This window comes from Centroberyx affinis, unplaced genomic scaffold, assembly GCF_046629955.1.
Source record: "Centroberyx affinis isolate AG114_WGS23_722 - 3 ecotype Tasmania unplaced genomic scaffold, CSIRO-AGI_Caff_v1 ptg003166l_1, whole genome shotgun sequence".
NCBI lineage: Eukaryota > Metazoa > Chordata > Actinopteri > Beryciformes > Berycidae > Centroberyx > Centroberyx affinis.
Genome location: NW_027281219.1, coordinates 117,501 through 139,748, shown reverse-complemented (window position 1 = coordinate 139,748; position 22,248 = coordinate 117,501). Strand labels below are relative to the sequence as shown.

Sequence of the window (22,248 nt, the reverse complement as noted above, 5' to 3'; positions counted from 1 at the left end):
ATGGCACTTTAATGATTCCTGTGGGAATTGAAGGTAAAAACAACAAGCAATCACAACAAGAGAACATACTGATAATACTACAACATACATCAACAGACAAATAAATAAAGATAAAGCATCTTTATTGGCAGATTTACACATTAGAAGTGGATGTGAAAGTGTGCATCGCTAGCTGTTCACATGGTCAGATTTACAGATGGAAGACCATGTACACAGATGTGCATTGTAAGTGATTCACATTATCAGATGACATTTACAAATGTAGCATACACACAGAAATATGTATCGGCTTAAATACAGAGGTATACGCAGAGATATGTACAGGTCATGTGCAAGAATATTCAATATTCACACACACAGACACACATGATGTTCTAAATTTGAATTCACAAAAGTTCAAATCAGTATTTGAATAAATGCAATAGTGTCTCGTAATACGACGTGTGCTCACGTTTATGTTTTTTCTTGAATATATTTTCCTAGTTCAAGTACAGTTCAGTGATTACAGCTTCTGAGTCTGCTGGTTTTCGTTCCAACCAAACACAGCAGCTGATTTCACCGATTAGCTCCTCCTCCTCTGGCTGAAGTTGTGTTACATATCAGTGAAATGAGCTGCTGTGGTGTTTGGCTGGAATGAAAACCTGCAGACTCTTGGGTCACGATGACACGGGTGAAAACCACTGCAGTAGTCTATTTGCCTTGTTAATACACTGAAGATGAGTAGAAGAGTGTGTGTGTGTGTGTGTGTGTGTGTGTGTGTGTGTGTGTGTGACAGATGAACACTTTTGACTTTTAATTTACTGAACATCTTGTCTTGTGTAGCGTTCATGGATATAGATTCAGCAAATATTTAAGGAATTCTGCTCCAAAATGAGATATCCTACTCTTACAAAATGATCGATAGCACAAAATTTAAATAATTTCTGTTTATTTTTTGTTTTTCTTAAACGATAGTAGGTAACTTAAGCTTTTTTTGTTGTCAAATTCGTGACACTGTTACAGACTGGATCCTCTGTATTTTAGAGATACTGAATGATGAACTCTAGGTATTTTTCCCGGAATGGATACACAGCATTTGGGAAATAAAGTCCGTTTTTATTCTTGGTAGGAAGCTGTGATGTGTGTGTGTGTGTGTGTGTGTGTGTGTGTGTGTATTACATGTGTGTGTGTGTGTGTGTGTGTGTGTGTGAGAGAGAACTTGTGTATTGTCAGTGGGACTCACAGCTGCACAGGGCACGGTGCCATTGGGTGGAGTCGTCCAGAGAGGAAACAGCTCTACAGTTTCTGTCATCGGGGCTGATCTCCACCGCTCCACTGACCCCACCGACACACACACACACACACACACACACACACACACACACTGACACACACACTGCCTGCTAACAACGTCTGAACAACTCAGCAGCATGTTCACTGGCCTATCATGGTTTGTTGCCATCATGTCTATGGCTGTAGCTACTAGAGTTAGACAAATACACTGAGCTGATATTGGCCTTTTATTTGAAATGAGGTATTGGCTAGTCAGTGTTGTCCACTTCCAGTACGATGGAGGTTCCTCCCTGAGCACCACAAATGAATATGTTTTCATTATTATTGTTTTTATATCAGATGTCTGACCACAGAAATTGACATGAAACCGGCCTCACCCTGCCTTAAGGAGCTGCTCCCACCTAAAAGAATTTCATGTATGAGAGTTTTAGTGTCCCATGATGGTCGAAATGCTGTTTCAGAGGCTTTTCCACCCTGACAAGAATACAACTTTGAGGGAAACACTGAATACTTGTCTTTTTTTTTTTTTTTGGCTTGAAAATGTTCAAATTTAAGGATATTGAATATCGGCAAAATATGGCTACAGCTGGCAGCTTCAATCTGTATTTAAAAACCCATATCTGTTGAACCCATAGCCTGTAATGGCCAAACCCTAGCAGCAACTGCTGTATTCTGTTTTAATGTAATTCATGCATGCTTAAACCAATCTGAGATTATTATTGAAGTGATTTGAATTGAACTGAAATAAACTGAATACATTTGGTTGGGGATAAACCAGTTCTGTTGAACTGGTTTATCCTGATAACCAGATAAACCAGTTCTGTTGAACTGGTTCATCCTGACCTCACATTCACATGATGTGTTCATCATGTGAATTCGAGGTCAGTAAAAAAATACAGTAGCAGTGAATCCAGTTGCTTAAGTGAGTTGTAATAATTAGGTGAATCTAAGGTGGGGAGGAGATTAGGGGGAAGGAGTAAACTGTGTAGACGTGAAGCTACCTTGTATCCCCCTGCCACTCTTGAGGACACAATATAGAAGTGGATAGAAAGCAGGGAGCTTGCAACAGACTGAAGATAGAAACAGAATGGAGTTCCAACCCAGAAGTGAAGTGAAAAGGGAAAGGGAAGGGTGTCTCATCACTGCCGGTAATGTCAAATAACCCACTTTCCATCACCTCACCTCAGTCTGTCATCACTTATTTTAAGTGAGCTTTGTGTTTCTATTGTGTGACAACTGAAGGACCATGAAAGTGACCTGAGTCAGAGTGCTAACAGCCCAGGAAACACAGCTGTGACATGAAAAGACAAAATGATAGCTAACAAGCTCATATCAGCACGTAGTAACATTCTGTGAGTCCAGTTTTGAAAACGCTTAACAGTTCTAAATATTATAAATATTGCTTTGATGTTCAATATGTGACAGCATTTTTGTGTTAAGACAGGTGGATTTGAATGGTAATGTTGTTGTTTCTCAAAAATAACACAATACATGAGAAAAAGACAAAGATGTTGTTTCTATTGTGGGAATACAGGAAAGGTTATGACAGCTTCAGCAAAAAGAACAAGACGGTGAAGGTGAATTTTAACAATAGCTTTAATTTGGAGTTCACATGCTGTCTACAAGGAGGTTGTCTGTCTTCCCCTTTTTCCTCTTCCTTCCTTTAGACACGCCCCCTCGCGTCTTGTGACCGGCAAACTGCTGAGCCAATCAGAACGCACCATCTGTAAACATGGCGTCTGACTTCAGGTGGAAGTGTGTGGTGCTCTTGCTCTGCACATATCTGTTATGTATCATAGCTGCTGACAGTAAAAATAAGCCGAAGAAAAAGAAAGATATCCGGGATTACAATGATGCCGATATGGCGCGGCTTCTGGAAGAATGGGAGGTAACGTTAGCGTTAAATTCTTGGTATTCATTCAGTCAGCCTCCAGACAGTGCTAGCTTAGCTGTTCGCTAACTAACGTTGCATCATCACAAATCCCTTAATATCTACTCTAACATTAACCTCTTCATTTAAATTCGACCTTATTTGTGTACAAATTGCTAACCAAGTAGGAACAAATCTACAGTATCAAATCAACAAACAGTATAGTATCTACTGCTGCTACTTGTTTGATAGCCTGACGTGCCATTCTTGACAGAACGTTACTCCATTCGAAAATCTGTCAATTTAATTCTGCATTCACTATCTGCAAAAGTACATGCGTCATAAAATATAACTCAAGACGTTTTCTGAATCAGTAGAACCTACTCTTCAATTCGGCATGCATATAGTCCACCAAGCAGCACTTAGTTCAATTAAAAAAAACACCTCACGCGACTCAGCACTGCCCACGACGGTTTATTTTTGGTGGGAGAACTTTGTGGGACAGTCAAACCGATTCTAAAAGTTTAAATCTTATCGAAATAATTGCTGATTATATGTATGCCGAAGTGGCTACTAATAATTTAGGAAATCTCTTAAGTGATATTTTATTAGGTTGTTTGCCTCAGAAATATACAGTGAGGGAAAACCATCCGGCCAGTTATAATCCAGTTAGCTACTTCCTGGGTCACTTCCTTCCTATCTGAAACTCTCACCACTCACACTAGATTATTGCTCCTCTTTGCTCTACAGAAGGATGATGACATTGAGGAGGGTGACCTCCCGGAGCACAGGAGGGCTCCGCCTGCCATCGATTTCTCCAAGGTGGACGCCTCCAAGCCCGAGGAGCTGCTGAAGTTGTCCAAAAAGGGGAAGACTCTGATGGTTTTCGCTACGGTGTCAGGAGATCCCACCGAGAAAGAGACGGAGGAGATAACAGGCCTGTGGCAGGGCAGCCTCTTCAACGCCAACTTTGATGTGCAAAGGTATTAACTCACTCACTGTAGTATAGGACCGGGCCTTCTATGGTCTGGTACATCTGACATTTGTATTACATTCAAAATCTATTCTGATATGAAGCGACTCGTAATGTAGGCATTGTTACAGTAATAGTACTACTATTCATACTATAAGTATTACTGCTACTACTTCTGTTACTACTACTACTACTGTTAGTACTACTACTGCTACTACAACTACTACTTCTGTTACTACTACTACTGCTACTACCACTACTACTACTACTACTTCTGTTACTGCTACCACTGTTTACCACTGTAATGTAGTCCTGTTAAGTACTATATTACTTGGGGGAAGAATAATATTTCACTATTATTATTTAATCATTAACAATTAAAATAAAAGATACATTTAAATTATTGTATTACATTGGTGTGTTACCCCTGTTTTATAAGAACAATAAGCCACTCAGCTGTGATTTAAGAACAACCTGTGTTGTGTCTAACAAGGCCTCTTAGCTGTTGTTAATAGTCCAGGAGTGGATAATCTCTTATGTAATCCACCTTCCCCTCCTCCTCCTCCTCTCCCCCCAGGTTTGTGGTGGGCTCCAACAGGGTGATCTTCATGCTGCGGGACGGCAGCTTTGCCTGGGAGGTCAAAGACTTCCTGGTGTCCCAGGAGCGCTGCGCGGAAGTCACCGTGGAGGGACAGGTGTTCCCCGGCAGCGCCGCCAAGAAGGACGACGGCAAACACAAGCAGCAGAACGAGGTCAACGCCAAGAAGACGGGCAAGAAGAAGAAGATGGAGGGCAAGAACCCGGACTTGGAGGGGAACAGGGCCAGCCAGCTCAAACAGGAGCTGTGAGGGAATAACGCGGGAGGGAGAGGAGGATCACGGGCCCCTGTCGGTTTGCAGGTCTGATCTGGCTCGGCTTTGTCTGAGTCTTCCAGGTGTGTGAACATTAAAGTCCTCGGGGGGCTACAGGAGCACATGAGGAGGCAGCAGTCCATCGATCGGTCATAAGTCGGTGTTGGGAACGAACTACATAAATCCTGTGGAAGCCAGGCTCATTAACTTGACTGGTGAGCAGGAGTTATCACTCAGCGGTTTACAGCATCTTTTACACACACACTCTTCCTCGTTGATATTTGATGGGTTAGGGGTCAACATGTCGCAGTGTAAAGCACATTGCCGACTTCTCTCTAAATCATCTAGGCTTTGTCACAGGGCGGTAAAATGTTCTCTATAATCAGCCATGAAATCGGTACTGTTAAGTTTCTTTTCATTTTTTTGTCGTCACATTATCACCTAATGCGAGTTTATTAGAAAGATATTCAAGGCAACATAAGCATTTCTTTTTTCTTGTTATAATCTTTTATTCTGTGCCAAAAGCCATGTTAGGCATTGGAAATGGTTTTCTGGGTATCAATGCTTGAGTAAGGGTACAGAGTCGTTCCTTCACACTAAATGATTTACCACACACATAGCATTCATGTTTTCTGTTTGATTTTTCACTGAATGAGAAAATAAATTTTTTTATATGACTGTGTGAGAAATCTTCCATTGGTGTGGTGTGTGTCAGGCCCTCTCAGAATCACTTTTCTTCTACAACTTTGGTGTGAGGATGTCATTTTGCCAATAGGAGTGAACTGGCCATCTGTTATTGGCTGATCCATGGTGCCAAGTGATGCCACCACCTGTTCTCTATAGAAGATTGGGGTTTTGGGTTTAATTTAATTTCACCCAGATATGAAACGTGTCTGTTCCTGACACGTCCCTCTTACTGTGGTTTTCGGGAATTCTTGTTTCGCAAAGCAGCATTTTAGGTGAATGTGAACGGAGCATAGGGGCCACACTGTTTTGACATTCAATACAATGCCAGCGTCTTCATATGATGTGGGTCTGGCTGAGATTAACAACCAAACATCTGTCAGTGGATCTCCTCATCTGGGAGGTTGCATGGGAAATAACACTCAGCACACATCAGTCAGACACCATGCTGCTGCTGCTGGGAGCCTGGCAAAGACGACATCATCGGGCAGAAGACGCTGAACACTTAAATTTGATATGTAGTTTTTATCATCTCGTCACGTTGCACTTACATATTCTGGCTGGTCGGGGAAAATCAGCGCTGTACGTTTTTAATATTGCGCACAACTTCAAAGGCTTCGTGCGTGTGGAGAAAGATTTGATCGATGAGGTAATTGGATAGAATGATTGTAGAATTAATACAATATGTGTGGAGATGCTGGTGATGATGGTGGTGGGTGGGACAAGATGCCGTGATTGGCGGCATTTCTCCCGTTTCCACATCAACTACTGAAATGAAACTTGCACAGCTCTCTGAGTGAAAACACACTCTGGTTATTAACACTGAAGACGTCATTCACACAGAATCCAGTCTTCACAATTGCAAAACTCAAGCCACCGAAACCCAGTTCACCCACTCTTTCAGGCTGACATGAATCTTGATTATGGAAATTCATAGTAACATCATTACCAAGTGATGAAGATCGGGCCTTTGAGGCAAAAATGCATAAATGAATGGTTTTCTGAAAGCATATATTCTATATCTGTGGTTGTTATTGCTTTATGACTGGAGGTCATGTAGTTCACCCTCCTTTTTCTTTCCCACCACATGACTGATCAAGCTCCAGCTAAATCCAATATTCAGGACCGCAACACACAATGGGGCTGAATTATCAAATTTGAACACTAATGTTCAAGTACATGTTGCTGAACTATTTCAGCCACATGAAGCAAATGTTCGGTGGTTTCAATTACATTGACATTCTTATGTTTAATTGTGCAGTTAAGCTTGTTTACTATTGAAAACTATAACTATATTTTGAAAAAAAAAATCCACATTTCCCACTTTTCCTGTTGACTTTTCCAGACCTTATGCAAAGAAGTTGCAGTGTGACCGATTCATTTTGAGGGTAGAAAAACAAGTAACTTCTTTCAGTATGGAGTTAGTATCACTTTATGAATTTTCCAAACAGAAATGTTATGAAAATAAATATATTATCAAGGCATTTCATTATTCCTGCCTCACTATGTGTGACCAACATATACCTAAGTGTAAAAAATCTATCCATCTTAATAAGGCTTTTTAATTTAGTAAAACATTTTAGTTTTAAAATCAGATTTTTTTCTTAAAACATCAAACAAATCTGACAACAGGGTGAGATTTTCACTTGTTTCCAATGCAATCCTTTTCATTTTGTCTCGATGCTTTTAATGTTTTATGTAAAGCACTTTGAATTGCCTTGTTGCTGAAATGTGCTATATAAATAAACTAGCCTTGCCTTGCCTTGCCTTGCAAATCAACTTATTTCAGGTTTTTTTCTTTAATCAAGTGTCTTGATACTAGTGGAGCGATCTGCTTTCTTCAAGACACTGACACTTGTTTCTAGTAAAATTCCTGAAACGAGTGAAACCGCATTGGACACAAGTGAAATTATCTCACCCCTGTTGGCAGAATTTCTCACTTGTTTTAAGAAAAACGAGCCTTAGCACTGAATGTGATGTATGACTTGTTAAGGCGAACATTTTTGCAGTGTGCCTGAGCAAACAATAAAAAATGTGTTGTTGGTTTTCAGAGGCAATTATGGAAACCGTGCACAGGCTCAGAGACCAGCAGGAACACACTGCTGGTTAGGAGGCCTCAGCTAATGGCTTAGTTTTTTTTACAAGTCGTCTTTTTTCCCTTCACTTCCTCAGCATGTGAGCAGAACTCGGCATTCCACAATGATTTATAATGGGCTAGGGAGCCACACCCTTTACTCTGTACACACACACACACACACATACACACACGCACACACACACACACACACACACACACACACCAATGGCCCAGCACCAGACGGAGCCCCTCCTCATGGTATTTTAAACCTATAGAAGCCATTAACATTGCCAATAAAAATGGCAGTTATTTTCCAAGAAATCAAAGTGTCTGTTCTAAAAAAAAAATGCAGTCATGGTAGTTGGTCAGAGTAAAATCTGGATGTCATTTGTTTTCATGTTCAAACAATGATTGCATAAAGCAGTAAAATTGCATGGGAAAAAACGCTGGTGACAAGGCCTGCGGGTGTGTCGAGGGTAAAAGCTGTGAAAGAAAGAAAAAAAAAAAGAAATATTCTAAGTGCTATCATAATGACAGACAGGAGAACCGTCCATTTATTCATTCATCATTTATTTCTGTACAAAAAGTCTTCAAAGAGATTCAAAGGGGTCATGGGGTTTCATCACTTTACAAGCCCAAGCCACATATACAACACATCCATTTGGTGTACGGTTAAAACAACTCATCAACTATACCAAGAGTCATATGCTTGTATGCAGTGAGTGCCCGGCATAATTCTTTTTTTGAAATGAAGCTATATGGTTTCTTACAGTATAGGACAGTAATACATTTACAACTCAAAAGATATCCCTTCTAGATTTTGATCAATTGTGTCTGTACAATAAATAAGTATAAAATATATCTCTGTTATCAATCTGTGGATTCTTAAAAACACATTAAACATACAAAACACTAAACTGCTACGACCTCCGAAAAAAGACCAGCTATTTCGGCAAAGGGGAATCATCCTTTTTCTTGCCAGATGGGAACAAATATTTCTCCTTAATTTTTAAACGGGGGGTAAATTGCACATTTAAAAATTCCCTGATTTTACATTCAGTTGGATAATTTAATCATTTGCCAGTTATCTTTTGATTTAGTTATGGGCTTCTCGCTGGTACACTCCAAAAAACACAGACAGATGGAACCACAAACATTGATATGAAACAAATATGAGAGGAAAAACATCACAATATCAAGTGAGCTAGTGCTCAAGAGCTCCACGGGAATGAAACAGAGCAAGGTCAACAACCACTGGGCAGGATGCAAAAAACGAGGAATGTTTCTTTTAATTTTTTCTTCTTCTCTTTTCTCTCTTTAAACGGCGACTTTATTCAAACAAAGCAGTACGGTCGAACCACTCAACGTCCACGTTTGTCACAGAACACAGAGACCTGCATGGGAAGGGTGCTTGGTGGTGCAGATATGCATGCGTTTGATTAGCTGGCCCACACTCTCCTAGTCTTTCCTCCCTCTCTTACTGTAGAGGCTTTGCAGTTGTGTCACAAATCTGTTATCAACCGCGGCTGGCGCCATCATGGAGGTCCACTGGAGAATTAGCTGTTTGTTAATAATGTCTAAAAATATAACAACCAGGCTGGAAAAAAAGAGATACCTGAAAAAACATTGTGGCTGTAGATCAATTCAGTAATGTTAGAAGTAAGAGTAAATAGTCTGATAAAGTAGCTTTGGCTTCAAATTAGGTTATAGGCTACTATGAAACAGTAAACTGTCTTGTGTTTAGTTCTAGTCTCCACTCCAAAACACTACAAGTTGTAGCTTGAGAACCAAAATGAACTTGGGTTTTGGCTTTATTAGCTAGCTAACTAGCCAGGAAGCTAATTTATCAAGTGACTGATGTTAATGTTAACATGCAACAACTAGCCACTGCTAGCTTCTGCTAGATATGTTAGCTAGAGCACAAATAAGATGTGTTTCTGTTTACATCAAGACAGTGAGGGTTAGCTGACCAGATACTATGGTTAGCTAGCTAACAAGCTGACATTATCTGAACACAAAATCAAGTATCAGTGATGATCAGTTCCCAGTCAAAAACAGCACAGATATTAACCATGTCTATTGAATTCTGTTGAGACGGCCAAGATATACATTAAGAAACGCAACCAGCTGTTCTCAGCCACTGTTGCCCAAGAGCTGAGGACCTCCAATATGGCCGCCAGAGGGTGCATAATGTCACCTGAAAGCTTTCCATTGATGGGTGGGGGGCCTCACACAGACACAGTTCAAGTTGGGCAGTGCTGGCTCTGGGTGGAGGTCTTTCCCTCACCCACACACCGGATCACATCATTCTTTCTCACCGCCAATCCAAAAAAAAAAAAAACCCCACTTGATCCTGGACCGATGGCTTGGAGCAACTGACTCTTCAGCGCTGGCAGTGTGTGTGTGTGTGTGTGTTCGTGTGCGTGTGGGGGTGTGTGTCCATGTGTGTGTTTTCGTGGGGGGGGTATGTGTGTCAGTATATGGGGGCTATATAGTCTCTCGGCTGTCCTCCCCACTCTGCCTGGCCCTCATAGCTTCATCTTGTGCACCACAGGTATGGGCAGCACCTGGTGGATCTTGGCTCGGTCCTCGTCCGCCTCCAGGCGAACCCAGTCGGGATGGAAGGAGCCCTTGAAGCCCACGAACACCAGCTTGTCTGCAGGGAGGGGAGACAAGGACTCAGTGATCCTGGTTCACAAGATGAAGAGTCGTAGCAGCATGCTATTTTTCAACACCACCCTGCTTTACATTCAGTCAGTTCCACACATTCACACTGGGAGCTGCCCAGTACAACCACAGTCTGTAGCAACTTATCATGTAATAACATCAAAATGTAATACATATAATTTTATTGATCACTTTTAAGGCACGGCATGGCCTAAAACGTCCTTCTAAATGGCTCAAAAACGTAATAAAAGCTGCTAATGTAATAAGTCGCTGGATAAGGATGGGACGATATTTCGAAATTCAATATATAATCGCAAAAATATTGTGGCAAAAATGTGACAATACGCATCGTGGGGCAGAAAAATGAATCGCAATATTAGCCACGCTAGCTTGCCCATCACAATTTCACAACCTCTCCATCCAAATTATATTATTTGCAATGTAACTTTGTAATGACATTTTTTAATTGATGTTTACATTTTTGCAAGCCAACGCCATTACGAGAAAGATTTGTGGCCTGGGATTCAAACTGGCAACCATCTGATCACAAGCCTGCTTCTCTAAACCAATTCACTACAGAATGAAAGTAGATAGATAGTTGCAGAAATCAACGCTGGAAATGCAGAGCTGTCCACTAGTCGTCCTCCTAAAGTGAATACCATAGAGTTTCTCACCCTACCCAGGAATACCATTTACACAAATAGACCATACATTTGTTTGGCCGCTCAGTCAGAAAAATGCACCCCCTCCCTCCCTCCCTCCATGTCCTCTGACCCGGTCTGGGATGTATGTGTGGAATGTGGACTCCTCATTTGAAATGCTGCAGTTTTTAGCATGAGTGGATCGCTCTGACTTTTTTTTTTTGGAAAACAGAGTTAGAAAGGGTAGGGCTGGAGGAAGGACCCTGCTGCTAAGGCATGTAGCCAACTGACCCTCCACACACACACACACACACACACACACACACACAATGTAGGCTACGTTTCTTGGGCAGGGGCCACATGCAGTGGAATGTTTTCCCATTCTCTGAAAAGTGCTGAGTCACTACTGCATGTAGAATAGGGATAGGGAAACTCGGGTCTGGTTTGCAGGACCGATATCTGCAGGTGCTCTTTGGAAAAGTCAGGAAAGATCAACAGCAACTTAAGAAAAACAAGTGGAAGAAAAACAAGAAAAAACTAATTCTAATTGTTTTAATTCTACCATGACCAAATAAAGGCTTTTAGATTTGGTAGAGGGCCTTGGACTTTCTTCCGAGCGACTCATTTCATAGATGACTAGCTTTTTACAAGACAGAGTCACTAATTTTTCCTAAGCTGCATATGAATCAGTTTCTACATCATCAGAGTAAATCAGCATTACTGGACACTGAGATATGTCCTGCTGCATGGCCAAAATGTCTCTAGAGTCCCTCTTCATAAGTCACGATGAGTATATAGCCAGTCATTCACAGTGGTTCTCACACTGTGGCCTGTGTCCCTGAATGCAACCAGCGTAGCAATGGCGCCATCTAGTGCATATCTGTTGAAAATACATACTGGCTGATGTGTTTTGTATTCATGCTGAGAGCTGAAGCACACATATAATACAAAAAGCAAAAATACATATTCAGTTACCTTTCAATTTGACGCTTCTGTCTGCTCCAAGTCTCTCCATGACTTTAGTCCAGGGTCCTCTGGTCACCAGACGGCCCTTAGATGTCATGACGACAATGGAACTAGAGAAAGAGAAGGAGGGGGAAATATTGTAGTTTTTGTGCTGTTGAACCTTCAAAGGCAAGAGAGAAAAGTTTTGTTTGTATATGGTCATTTAAATGCACGCGTTTATCTGCTATCTGAATTGTCGCATGCGTATACAGAGTTATTATAGTGGCGACTGAGACGGTATTTTGTTATCAAAGTACCTGACATTGCCCCGAATGCATTTGGCTCAGTGCAACACAGCCTGTCTGTGGATGGAACGCAATTTCTTTTCAACAATTTATTTTTCTTCTTCGCAACATTGTAATTTGCCACAGCATGGCAGTGACTGGAAATTGGCATCACGGTGGGATGCACAATCCCCCCTCCAGCACTGACTATGGTGATGGAGGTAATTATTAGAGTATCAAAGTGGGTGGGTAAATACGGCGAGGAGGAATTTGCCTCCCATCCATCAGGGCAGAGACGATCTGACAACTATGAGTACAACAGCACCCTGTAGAAAAAGGCTGCGTGATACCCTGAAATGGGATAGGATGAATGAAAAAACATCATCATCATTCAGCATCTCTATTGTTTTCGAATTACATTTGATATTAGATTTAGGGTTTTAGAATGTGATAGGAGGTTTAAAGTATATAGGGTGATTAATGGTAGCAGGCAAGCTCAAGTTGTAATGTCTAGTCTACTATATGGATTGATGCCCTGGCTGATGTGGCCATTGACAGACAGTGTATAAGACTGACTATGCATCTGTCTCTACATTAGTGTGTGTGTCAGCGTATGCCAGAGCGAGGGTGCTTGGAAATACTCTGTGTGTGTGTGTGTGTGTGTGTGTGTGCACACGTGGGCGTGTGTGTGTGTGTGTGTGTGGGCGCGTGTGTTGGGGAGATGGAAGCGGGGACTGTATATTGTATAGTTTGTATAGTTTTTATGACTGCTTTGTGTACTTTTGCACCATGACCACCTGAATTTCCCTATCTGGGATAATAAAGTTTACCTTGACCTTGACCTTGATTAGTTTGTATGATAATAAATGGCTAGGAGTCCATCAGAGTTTCGCAGTATAGAATTAACTGAACAAAAATATAAACGCAACACTTTTGGTTTTGCTCCCACTTTTCATGAGTTGAAATAAAAGATCTAAGACTTTTTCTATGCACACAAAAGGCTTATTTCTCTCACATTTGTGTCACAAATGTGTTTAAATCCGTGTTAGTGAGCATTTCTCCTTTGTGTGGCATATCAAGATGCTGATTAAACAGCATGATTATTGCACAGGTGTGCCTTGGGCTGGTCACAATAAAAGGCCACTCTAAAATGTGCAGTTTTATCTTGAAAAAATACATTTATTAGGCACTGAACTATGGATCTCACATGACTAGGGCTACATTTTTTTTAAAAATCAGTCAGTATCTGGTGTGACCACCATTTGCCTCATGCAGTGCGACACATCTCCTTCGCATAGAGTTGATCAGGTTGTTGATTGTGGGTGACATGTCTGGTGAGTATGCAGGCCATGCAAGAACTAGGATGTTTTCAGCTTCCAGGAATTGTGTACAGATCCTTGCAACATGGGGCCGTGCATTATCATGCTGCAACATGAGCTCTGGTGGACATTCCTGCAGTCAAAACTTGCGACATCTGTGGCATGGTGTTGTGTGATTAAAAACTGCACATTTTAGAGTGGCCTTTTATTGTGGCCAGCCCAAGGCACACCTGTGCAATAATCATGCTGTTTAATCAGCATCTTGATATGCCACACCTGTCAGGTGGATGGATTATCTTGGCAAAGGAGAAGTGCTTACTAACATGGATTTAAACAAATTTGTGAACAAAATGTGAGAGAAATAAGCCTTTTGTGTGCATAGAAAAAGTCTTAGATCTTTTATTTCAACTCATGAAAAATGGGAGCAAAAACAAAAGTGTTGCGTTTTCTATTTTTGTTCAGTATATTAGGTGAGATATTGTGGACTCGGGTTAGGATTAGGGTTAGATGACAGAACTACCTGTTGCTTCTGGAGGTGTTATGGGTTTAATTCAATATTAATAGTCTAGAATTTTGGTTTTCTTTCTTGAATATCACATCAATCTACCTATGCTATTTATGCAAAAACAACATCATACTCCCATTTTCCTTTCTTTTCTTCGTTTTCCTTTTTGTCTCCCATTTGTGTAAATTTGTAAAATGTTTTCTAAGTTGATTGTACCTCTTACACAAGTGGAAGACTGAAAACTGAATCTCATAAAAAGTGTGACTATAAAACCTTTGATTGCAGGTTGTTTTGCGTAGTGTAACAGTAGAGGTGCAGGGTTAGGGTTAGGGTTAGTGCCCTTCTTACCCCTCTCTCAGTCCACTGATGTAGCTGTCGATCTGCGCAGGGATTCCCTGCAGTATAGAGTTCCTGAAGCCTTTGCTCTCCACCACCTTCCCATCATGCCCGTCGATTATCGTCAGCTGCACCCCGTCTTCTGGTTGGTACAGCTTCCTGCCATTCACCTGTCAAACAAGACAACAACCAATCACAATACTGTCCTGGTACAGGCCGATAGTAACTTTACCACTTTAGATTCAGCAGTGAGAAAGGTGGTAGCGATGTTTCCCTCATGCTATTTGCTACAAGACACCCAGGATCTTCATCTTAATGAGACAACAGTCACCTCAGTGTAGGCAAAGTCCTCCTTGATGTGGAAGAAGCGAGTGTTGTAGGACTCCAGCTTGACCTCCAGGAAGTGCTCTGGTGTGAGCTGAGAGGACAAGCAGAGGAACAGAGTTTGGTTAGACACAGTGCATTTGGCATATTAATATGAAATATTTGAAATGCAACATCCTCATCTGTCCGTTTAGTCATCTCAGTGTGCTGCACTGTGGATTTAATATAAGATACTGTAAGATGAAACTTTAATGATTTCTCTGGGGAAATTGGGTCGTGGCAGCAGCAAATAGTAATAGCAAAGAAAAATAGGATATAAATAGAAATAGAGCAAATGCGGGATATTAAATATAACACAACTGACAGTCACAACCGTAGAATGTATAAAGTAGAAATATATGAATGAGAAGTATGGGATATATGAGTAACAGTATGGATGCAGGGTGTGCAGCAGAGGAACATACAGAGATAAAGAAAAAATGCATGGTACTGTATGAAAACATGGTAAGTCATTAACAATTTTCCAGGTTTCCACTGTGGCCCTGATATAAAATTCCATGGCTTTTCACATGACTTTCCATAACTAAGTCAGAGTATTTCCATGATCTAAAGTAGAGCTTCCTTCCTGGTTTGTTATTGTTTTTCTAAAGTCTAAAGCAGTGGTTCTCAAACTTTTTCACGTCAAGGACCCCTAAACTGACACAAATTAGACCACGGACCCCCATTTGATAAGATTTTGTCCCAGGGTCCCCCATCTGATAAGATTTTTGCTTTCAGATGTTTTATTACAGAAAGTGTATGAAACCCATGACCAAAATAGTCATACATTCTGTCATTGTGTTACTTATGGATGGAATTATAGTGAAAATAAATGATTCCCCTTTTTGCTGGGGACCCCCTGGAACCCCCTCAAGGACCCCTGGGGGTCCCCGGACCCCACTTTGAGAACCACTGGTCTAAAGAACAGTCTGGTTTCCACTGCAACTGGGCTGAAAACCAGCATCTAATGCAATGAATGTGTGACAGAACTTGGGAAACACATTCTGCTGCTACACATTCCTGTTAACTGACAAATTTGTAAAATTCCCTGACTTACCCCCGAGAATTTCCCAAACTCCCCGACTCCCCCTGTCTGGAATAAACCTCTCTAAATTCCCTGACATTCCCGGAAATCCCGTGACCGGTGGGAAGCCATGACCTCCCTCCCTCCCTCCCTCCCTCCCTCCTCCTCCCTTGTCCTCACCAGCCTGGCGTCGGGCGTCTTCCTGGGCATGGGCACGTCCACGATGGGCATCTCGGCGTGTTTGGGGTAGGCCTGGGCCATGCAGTCGCTGGGCGGGCTGCCTTTGGGGATGACCGCCGTGATCTTGACCCTCTCGCAGCCCTTGACGGAGCAGAAGGCGAACTCCTCCCGCTCGTTGTGGGCTTTCACCTTCAGGAACAGAAGGCTGCAACACCGGGACACACACACGCAATCCGTTTATTTCCGCTGAGAGGAAAAAAAAGGCGTCTGACAATCAGGACTTCATTCCCTGCTCACTCCATTTTCCCTCCGAATCCCTCATCTATCTCTCTTCTCTTTACTTCTCTTCCTCCTTCTCACTCTCTTCTGTCCTCCCTCTATTCTATATCCCCTCTTTCGTCTTCTCTCGTTTGCTCTTTTGCATTCTCTTCAAAGTACTTTTGGGCCCAGTGAGAGTGGTTCATCTGTATTCACCGCCAAACATATCCATTTTAACAAGTAATTTAATTCAGTATTGAGGCTTACAATCTGTTTTCTCTTAAAACAAGAGAAAAAGGGTGAGATCATTTCACTTGTTTCCAATGCAAATCAACCTTGTTTTAAAAAACGTTCACGTACCAAGTAACACACTGCAAAATATGGCAAGCTGTGAAGTGACTTTAACTTGTTTGCAGACTATCAAGCTTATTATTGCAGCAAATTATCTTGCTGCAATGGCAGATAATCTTGCTGGTTTCAATAACTTTCACTTGATTCATGCCAATATGAGTTCTTTCAAGAAATCATCATAAAACAATTAAGAAAATCTGGAAACAAGGAACATTGCTCCAAGACAATTTCACTTTTACCAAGTAAATGTCTGTAAATGTAAATGTAAAGGCCTTTTATTGTGACCAGCCCAAGGCACACCTGTGCAATAATCATGCTGTTTAATCAGCATCTTGATATGCCACACCTGTCATGTGGATGGATTATCTGGCAAAGGAGAAGTGCTCACTAACATGGATTTAAACACATTTGTGACCAAAATGTGAGAGAAATAAGCCTTTTGTGTGCATAGAAAAAGTCTTAGATCTTTTATTTCAACTCATGAAAAATGGGAGCAAAAACAAAAGTGTTGTGTTTATATTTCTGTTCAGTACATTAACCTGAAAAAAAAGAGTCAAATTTGTTGGAACCGGTAGAATTATCTGCCAGTGCAGATGCCAGTGATTTCACTAAAAAAAATATCCTAAAATAAGCTTGATAAGTCTGGAGACAAGATACAATAACTTAACAAGTTTGTCAGTTTTTGCAGCGCACTGAATGATAGTAGCAGAGTCATCAAACTGCATTTGTGGAATTATCTCCTCCTATTGGCAGATGTTTTCACACTGATTTTAGAAAAATAACTTTTGAGGACTCAATACTAGATTAAATGATTTGTTAAAATGGGCGAATTGTCCAAAAGTGTCAGTGTGCTGATAAGTGTTAAATAAAAAGGAGGTAAGCTATGACCTCCAGTCGTAAAGCATCATCATAAAGCAATAACAACCACCAATATAAACACAAATCTATTGCACTTTAAGAAAAGCATTAATGTGTGCTTTTTAGATATCCTATCCTATCCTACCCTATCTTCATATAATTTACATCAGTTTGATACTACTGATGTGTATTATCAATTTACATCATAAAGAGTGATGTCAGCCTAAACTCTATTCTGCAAATAAAAGTTAGCTGAGTGTAGGTGGTTTACTCTCCACTAGATCCCCGACTAGAACTCATAAATAGGTAACACTTTAAGTGGTGATCATAAGGCATCATAAGGACATCATAGGCACATTGTGAGTTCATGATAACTATTACAATCAGAGCATGATATAATAAACAAAATACAATAAATCTAGAGTTTGGGGAAATTTTATGGAGTAACTATATAGTATGACATGATATTAAACTGAATGTACTCTACTGGGCTTCTAATCTGCTTGTGACCTGACTAGCTGACCCCCCGTCTCACCCAGTGTCTTCCTCCCAGTAGTAGTAGCCTCTGGCCAGGTTGGAGTGGTTGATCTTCTCCCTCTGGGTCGTCCTCATGAAGACGCCGGTTTTGCGGGTCTGCTTGGTCAGACGGTTGTGGATGTCAGAGATGATTGTGAAGGCGGTGCCTTGTGGGTAGCAGAGGCCCACATTGATCCAGTCATTTCTGAAACAACAACAAACAGGCCGATGTTTTATGATATTTTACATTTATTCTCCCAGGAGAACCTCTTTCTCAACATAGTCATTAAGCAAAATAGGGCATTTGGTTAAATTCACCAGCTCTTTAAATCATTATCACATTATCATTATCACTCACCAAGAGAGAGCAGCCCTTTAAATCATCATCAGTTTAAACTCAGAGACAGAGAGAGACCAACTCTTCTATTAAATCATGACAAATATGCAATATAGCAAGTCATAATTCAGCTCTCCCCTGCAGAAAATCCTGAGTAACCGCTTTGCAGCTTGACTCGCTGTGAGGCTCTCTGAACCGCAGATGGCGCCATTGACGCACGCAACCTCCATGGGAACTTTGTGTTTTGGCACTGCACTGCTGCTGTGGGGCTTGCCTGTCCATCTAAGGGCGGGCTCGGGCCATAGAGGCCACAGAGAATAGCTGACATGCCTGAAATGACGAGCGACCTTACGCTATTTAAATGGATGACGGCCACACTGTAAACTGCATGTGAAGGGAGGGGCCGCCGGGAGGAACGACAAGCAGCCACCACAAAGTATGCCTCTCCCCATTTCTGTGGTGAATCCTTTGTAAACAGTTCGCAGGATAGAGCGGGAGTATGACTCAGGAGTGATAAATGATGCAAGTGACCTCAATAGCTGCCCTGCCATTTGGTTTGCCATTTACAGAGAGCCTGCGAGGAAGGAACAGTGTTCAAAACAAATGAAGTGGAAATTGACTTTTTCACCTTGTCAGCTAATTTCACATGTCACCTGTTTGAAGTAATAATCCAACATTTTCATATAAATAAATGTCTGTTTTGCTACTCTATCGCTGACTGATAGAACACAAAGCTTTAACATTTGCTGCTCAAAATACCCGGAGTCTGGTAGCTCTTTCCCGGGAAAAATCCTCCACCGCAGAGGAAGTGATGCATTTTATGTCTCCGGTTTATTTGGAATACACAGAAGAAGAAGAACTGGGTAGTTGGCGTGAGCAGTGATAGCCACCATGGCTGAACAGACAAAGAACAGAGCGCCACCTACAGACACTCAAACTGCATCAACAGAAAGTCCAAGGAGAAAGACGTCTGTTTGATTGACAGGTGAAGAAACACCACAGCAATGAACGCGTCAAAGATGGAGACAACATCAGCCAAACAAAAAAAAAAATACAATTTTCTTGGACTTTTATATCAAAATCCCATTACTTTTCCTCCCTGGAAAATGGCATATTTCTAGTTTGCTGCATCTCGCACTAGTAGGTGCCCCAATCATATAAAAACCTGCAATTTCACAACTGTCAAAGTGACAGAGTGGCAACACCAGGGACAAAAACTTCCTCGTCCTCTTCCTCCTCTGAGGGTTCGGGTCCACTGCTGCTCCCAGTAACAGGGTGATGGAGGACTTGGAGGAGGAATGCAGCCTGGCGTCCAGTTCAAGCATGGGTGACGGCAGCAGATGAAGCCCTCTGGTCGGTGGTGGTGGGCGTCAACAGCAGCAGGTGGGTCAAAAAGCTCGTCTGTGATTGGCTGGACCGTTTTCACTGATCGGGTCAAAAGGTTTTTTTTTTTACTCTGTTTAGGGGTTATATTCTGCTTTTCTTCCAGATACAAACCGAGTTAAAAGGAAGAAACTTTTGAACGAAATGTGACAGCGCATATACATTTATAGAAACACTCGAAATACTGTTGGCACGCCTGATGCTGTTCACACTCCTCTGATGCCAGCGCAATCTTTATTTGTACTGAACCCCGTCTCTGTTCTTCTGACTCACTTTCCATATTTGATACGGTAGAGATTTTAGCAGCGAGGGGGAGTTCAATCTGATTCCAGTCTCTGTAACTAGGACTCGTCTATGCTCTTCTTCTTTGGTGTTCATACCAGTTAAGAACACATGAAGGAATAGCTGAATATGAGCATCAGTCCAGGTTTTCCAAGCATGAGGAAATGCTGGTTATCAGACGTCAGAATCCATCTCCTTATACCCATAATCCCTTGCGTTTTGGGGTTGTTTCTAGCTGGTTTGGATTATGTTCTCACTCCTAACAAACCGCACAACAGGACTGAGACTCAAACCGAACTAAAGGAGTAATCGCTCCGGAGTTTGAATAAACCGCTCCACTGCTTGCTGTGAACGCGCCCTTAGTCATGAGTGTGTGTGTGTGTGTGTGTGTGTGTGTGTGTGCGCATGTTGTTGCTCATGTGTTTACTGACTTGTTGAAGTTGATGAGCCAGACGGTGACCTCAGCAGGAGCCGCCTGGTCCCAGTGGATGGTGTAGCCCTTGGCCAGAGTGACCACCGGCTGGAACTGCTGGTAGTGCTTCCTCTTGCCCAGGGCGCCCTCTAGTGCCAGGGGCCGGTCAGGATACTCGTCCTTCACTATCTGCATGTTCAGGTTGGCCGGGTTACGTGTCTGGATGTAGATCTGAAGACACACACAGCCATTAAGAAGGGTTAGAGCTGATATTTTTGGTTTGAATAACTGCTATGTTGTATATAACATCTTTAAATTTTCCTGCCAAAAAATATCAAAAATTTCACAAGGATTTCAGAAGGTTTCCCCCACAATTCTACTGTTGTCAGGGTGGAAGAGCCTCTGAAACAGCATTTAGACCATCATGGGATGCTAAAACTCTCCATTGAAAACCAGACTAAGGGTTAGGGTTAACCAAGCCAGTGTGTTAGCAGCTCCTTCAGGCAAGGTGAAGCAGATTTCATATCAGGTTTTACAGAGAAAAACCTTGAGCAAAATCCATCCACACCACACTGGAATGATTTTTCTGGTCAGACGTCTGGTCGAAAAGTAATGATAACAAAAAGTTAATCAAAGGGCAGTCGTGACCCCGTGGGTTTGCAGCCTTTATGACAGGTGATCTCATATGAAGAAAAAGAAATGAAGGAAATTCGCCCGATTTTTAGAACCAGGCTGCCACAGGTGGAGCCGGCTGCCCAGGAGGATAGGCTATTCTCACTCCTCTCCCATGAAGCAGAGCTCTTTCTCTTGAAATATAACTGTGACAAAAGTAGAGCATTAGTCAGAGCAATGTGCCCTCGTGGGGGAATAAAGTGTGCCAAACTAGCAGCGCAGTGTAGCTTTACCTGTTACACTTCGAGACAAGGGAGACAAGAAGAACCGCCTGAAAGAGGATTTAGTGTCAACAGATAATTGAATAATAGACTTATTTATTGGTTGATGAAAAGGTACTTCATATTCATATATTGTTTAGATGTTTCCATTACTTTGTCCACCCTTTGTCCTGCCAATAATAGGACCATTTGAATTTGAAGACTGTCTCTATTTAGAAGCAGTACAATAACACACCTTATAAAATATGGCATAGCACCTGTAAAAAGTACATCAGTGATAATTGGATAAGTGTATCAGTTAAATTAAATTACTTATTATCTTACATGTTGATTAAATCAATTAACATGTTCACACACATTTTACACCTCTTTTTCACTTTCTTTATCCCTCTTACACCTGTACAGCACTTGTCCGCCACACCCGCTTTCTTGTCACTGACTTTTAATGCACGAAAAGCAAATAGTAAAACTTTGTAATCCAAAGATTTGAGTGATCCTGCTGGAAAGGAAAGGCGTGTCTAGAAGGGAAATATTACTGGTCACAACTTGTATGGATGCAGAAGAAAAAGTTGCCATGTGTCAGTATATAGTCCTGCTAAAGCTCAGAGGAAGCAAAGGCCTGTCAGAGGGAACAAACACACAGAGATGAGCCAAACTCAATAACACCAGTGTTTCCCTCTATGAATGCTAAAGCGCATTTGAATTATTCATTAAACTAATTAATTGAATAATTATTTTTGGAAAGTACATTCATTACGCCTCCCTTCTTCTCTCCCACCTCGCAGCGTGTGAAATTAGTTTCCCTTTAGTCTGACAAGGGGTTTAGCTGAAAATCATTCTGGAGGAGCGTGGTTAAAGCAAACAATTTAATTTTTTTTTTTTTGTCAAATGTTAAATGGCCAATCTGCAATCCAAAATAACAAAGGCGCCCCCTCAGAACAATACGAGTACAATTACATATGCAGAA

At 41.6% G+C, this 22,248-nt stretch overlaps 2 protein-coding genes across 2 annotated transcripts in view; one reads left to right on the top strand and one right to left on the bottom strand.

Annotated features, from left to right (window-relative positions):
• Positions 1 to 3,004: 3,004 nt before the first annotated feature.
• Positions 3,005 to 5,643, top strand: mesd (mesoderm development LRP chaperone). Its single transcript, XM_071537963.1, has 3 exons — positions 3,005 to 3,160; positions 3,893 to 4,125; positions 4,693 to 5,643. Exons 1-3 carry the CDS (start codon positions 3,005 to 3,007, stop codon positions 4,961 to 4,963), a joined length of 660 nt encoding a protein of 219 aa, XP_071394064.1. The 3' UTR covers positions 4,964 to 5,643.
• Positions 5,644 to 8,308: 2,665 nt separating this feature from the next.
• Positions 8,309 to 22,248, bottom strand: part of cemip (cell migration inducing hyaluronidase 1) — a 77,808-nt gene continuing 63,868 nt past the window's right edge. Inside the window, exons 22-28 of the mRNA XM_071537960.1 lie at positions 20,408 to 20,619; positions 17,994 to 18,179; positions 15,992 to 16,196; positions 14,756 to 14,842; positions 14,437 to 14,594; positions 12,011 to 12,111; positions 8,309 to 10,383 (exon numbers count right to left, since the gene is read on the bottom strand). Of these exons, the coding sequence (XP_071394061.1) occupies positions 10,256 to 10,383; positions 12,011 to 12,111; positions 14,437 to 14,594; positions 14,756 to 14,842; positions 15,992 to 16,196; positions 17,994 to 18,179; positions 20,408 to 20,619 (1,077 nt within the window). The 3' untranslated portion in view covers positions 8,309 to 10,255. The remainder of the gene's footprint in view (positions 10,384 to 12,010; positions 12,112 to 14,436; positions 14,595 to 14,755; positions 14,843 to 15,991; positions 16,197 to 17,993; positions 18,180 to 20,407; positions 20,620 to 22,248) is intronic.

Excerpts from the sequence above, each read along its gene's own strand:
- mesd (XM_071537963.1), top strand. The coding sequence starts at position 3,005 with ATGGCGTCTGACTTCAGGTGGAAGTGTGTGGTGCTCTTGCTCTGCACA. Across the intron at positions 3,161-3,892 it reads GGCTTCTGGAAGAATGGGAG|AAGGATGATGACATTGAGGA; the intron begins GTAACGTTAGCG and ends TTTGCTCTACAG. Across the intron at positions 4,126-4,692 it reads GCCAACTTTGATGTGCAAAG|GTTTGTGGTGGGCTCCAACA; the intron begins GTATTAACTCAC and ends CTCTCCCCCCAG.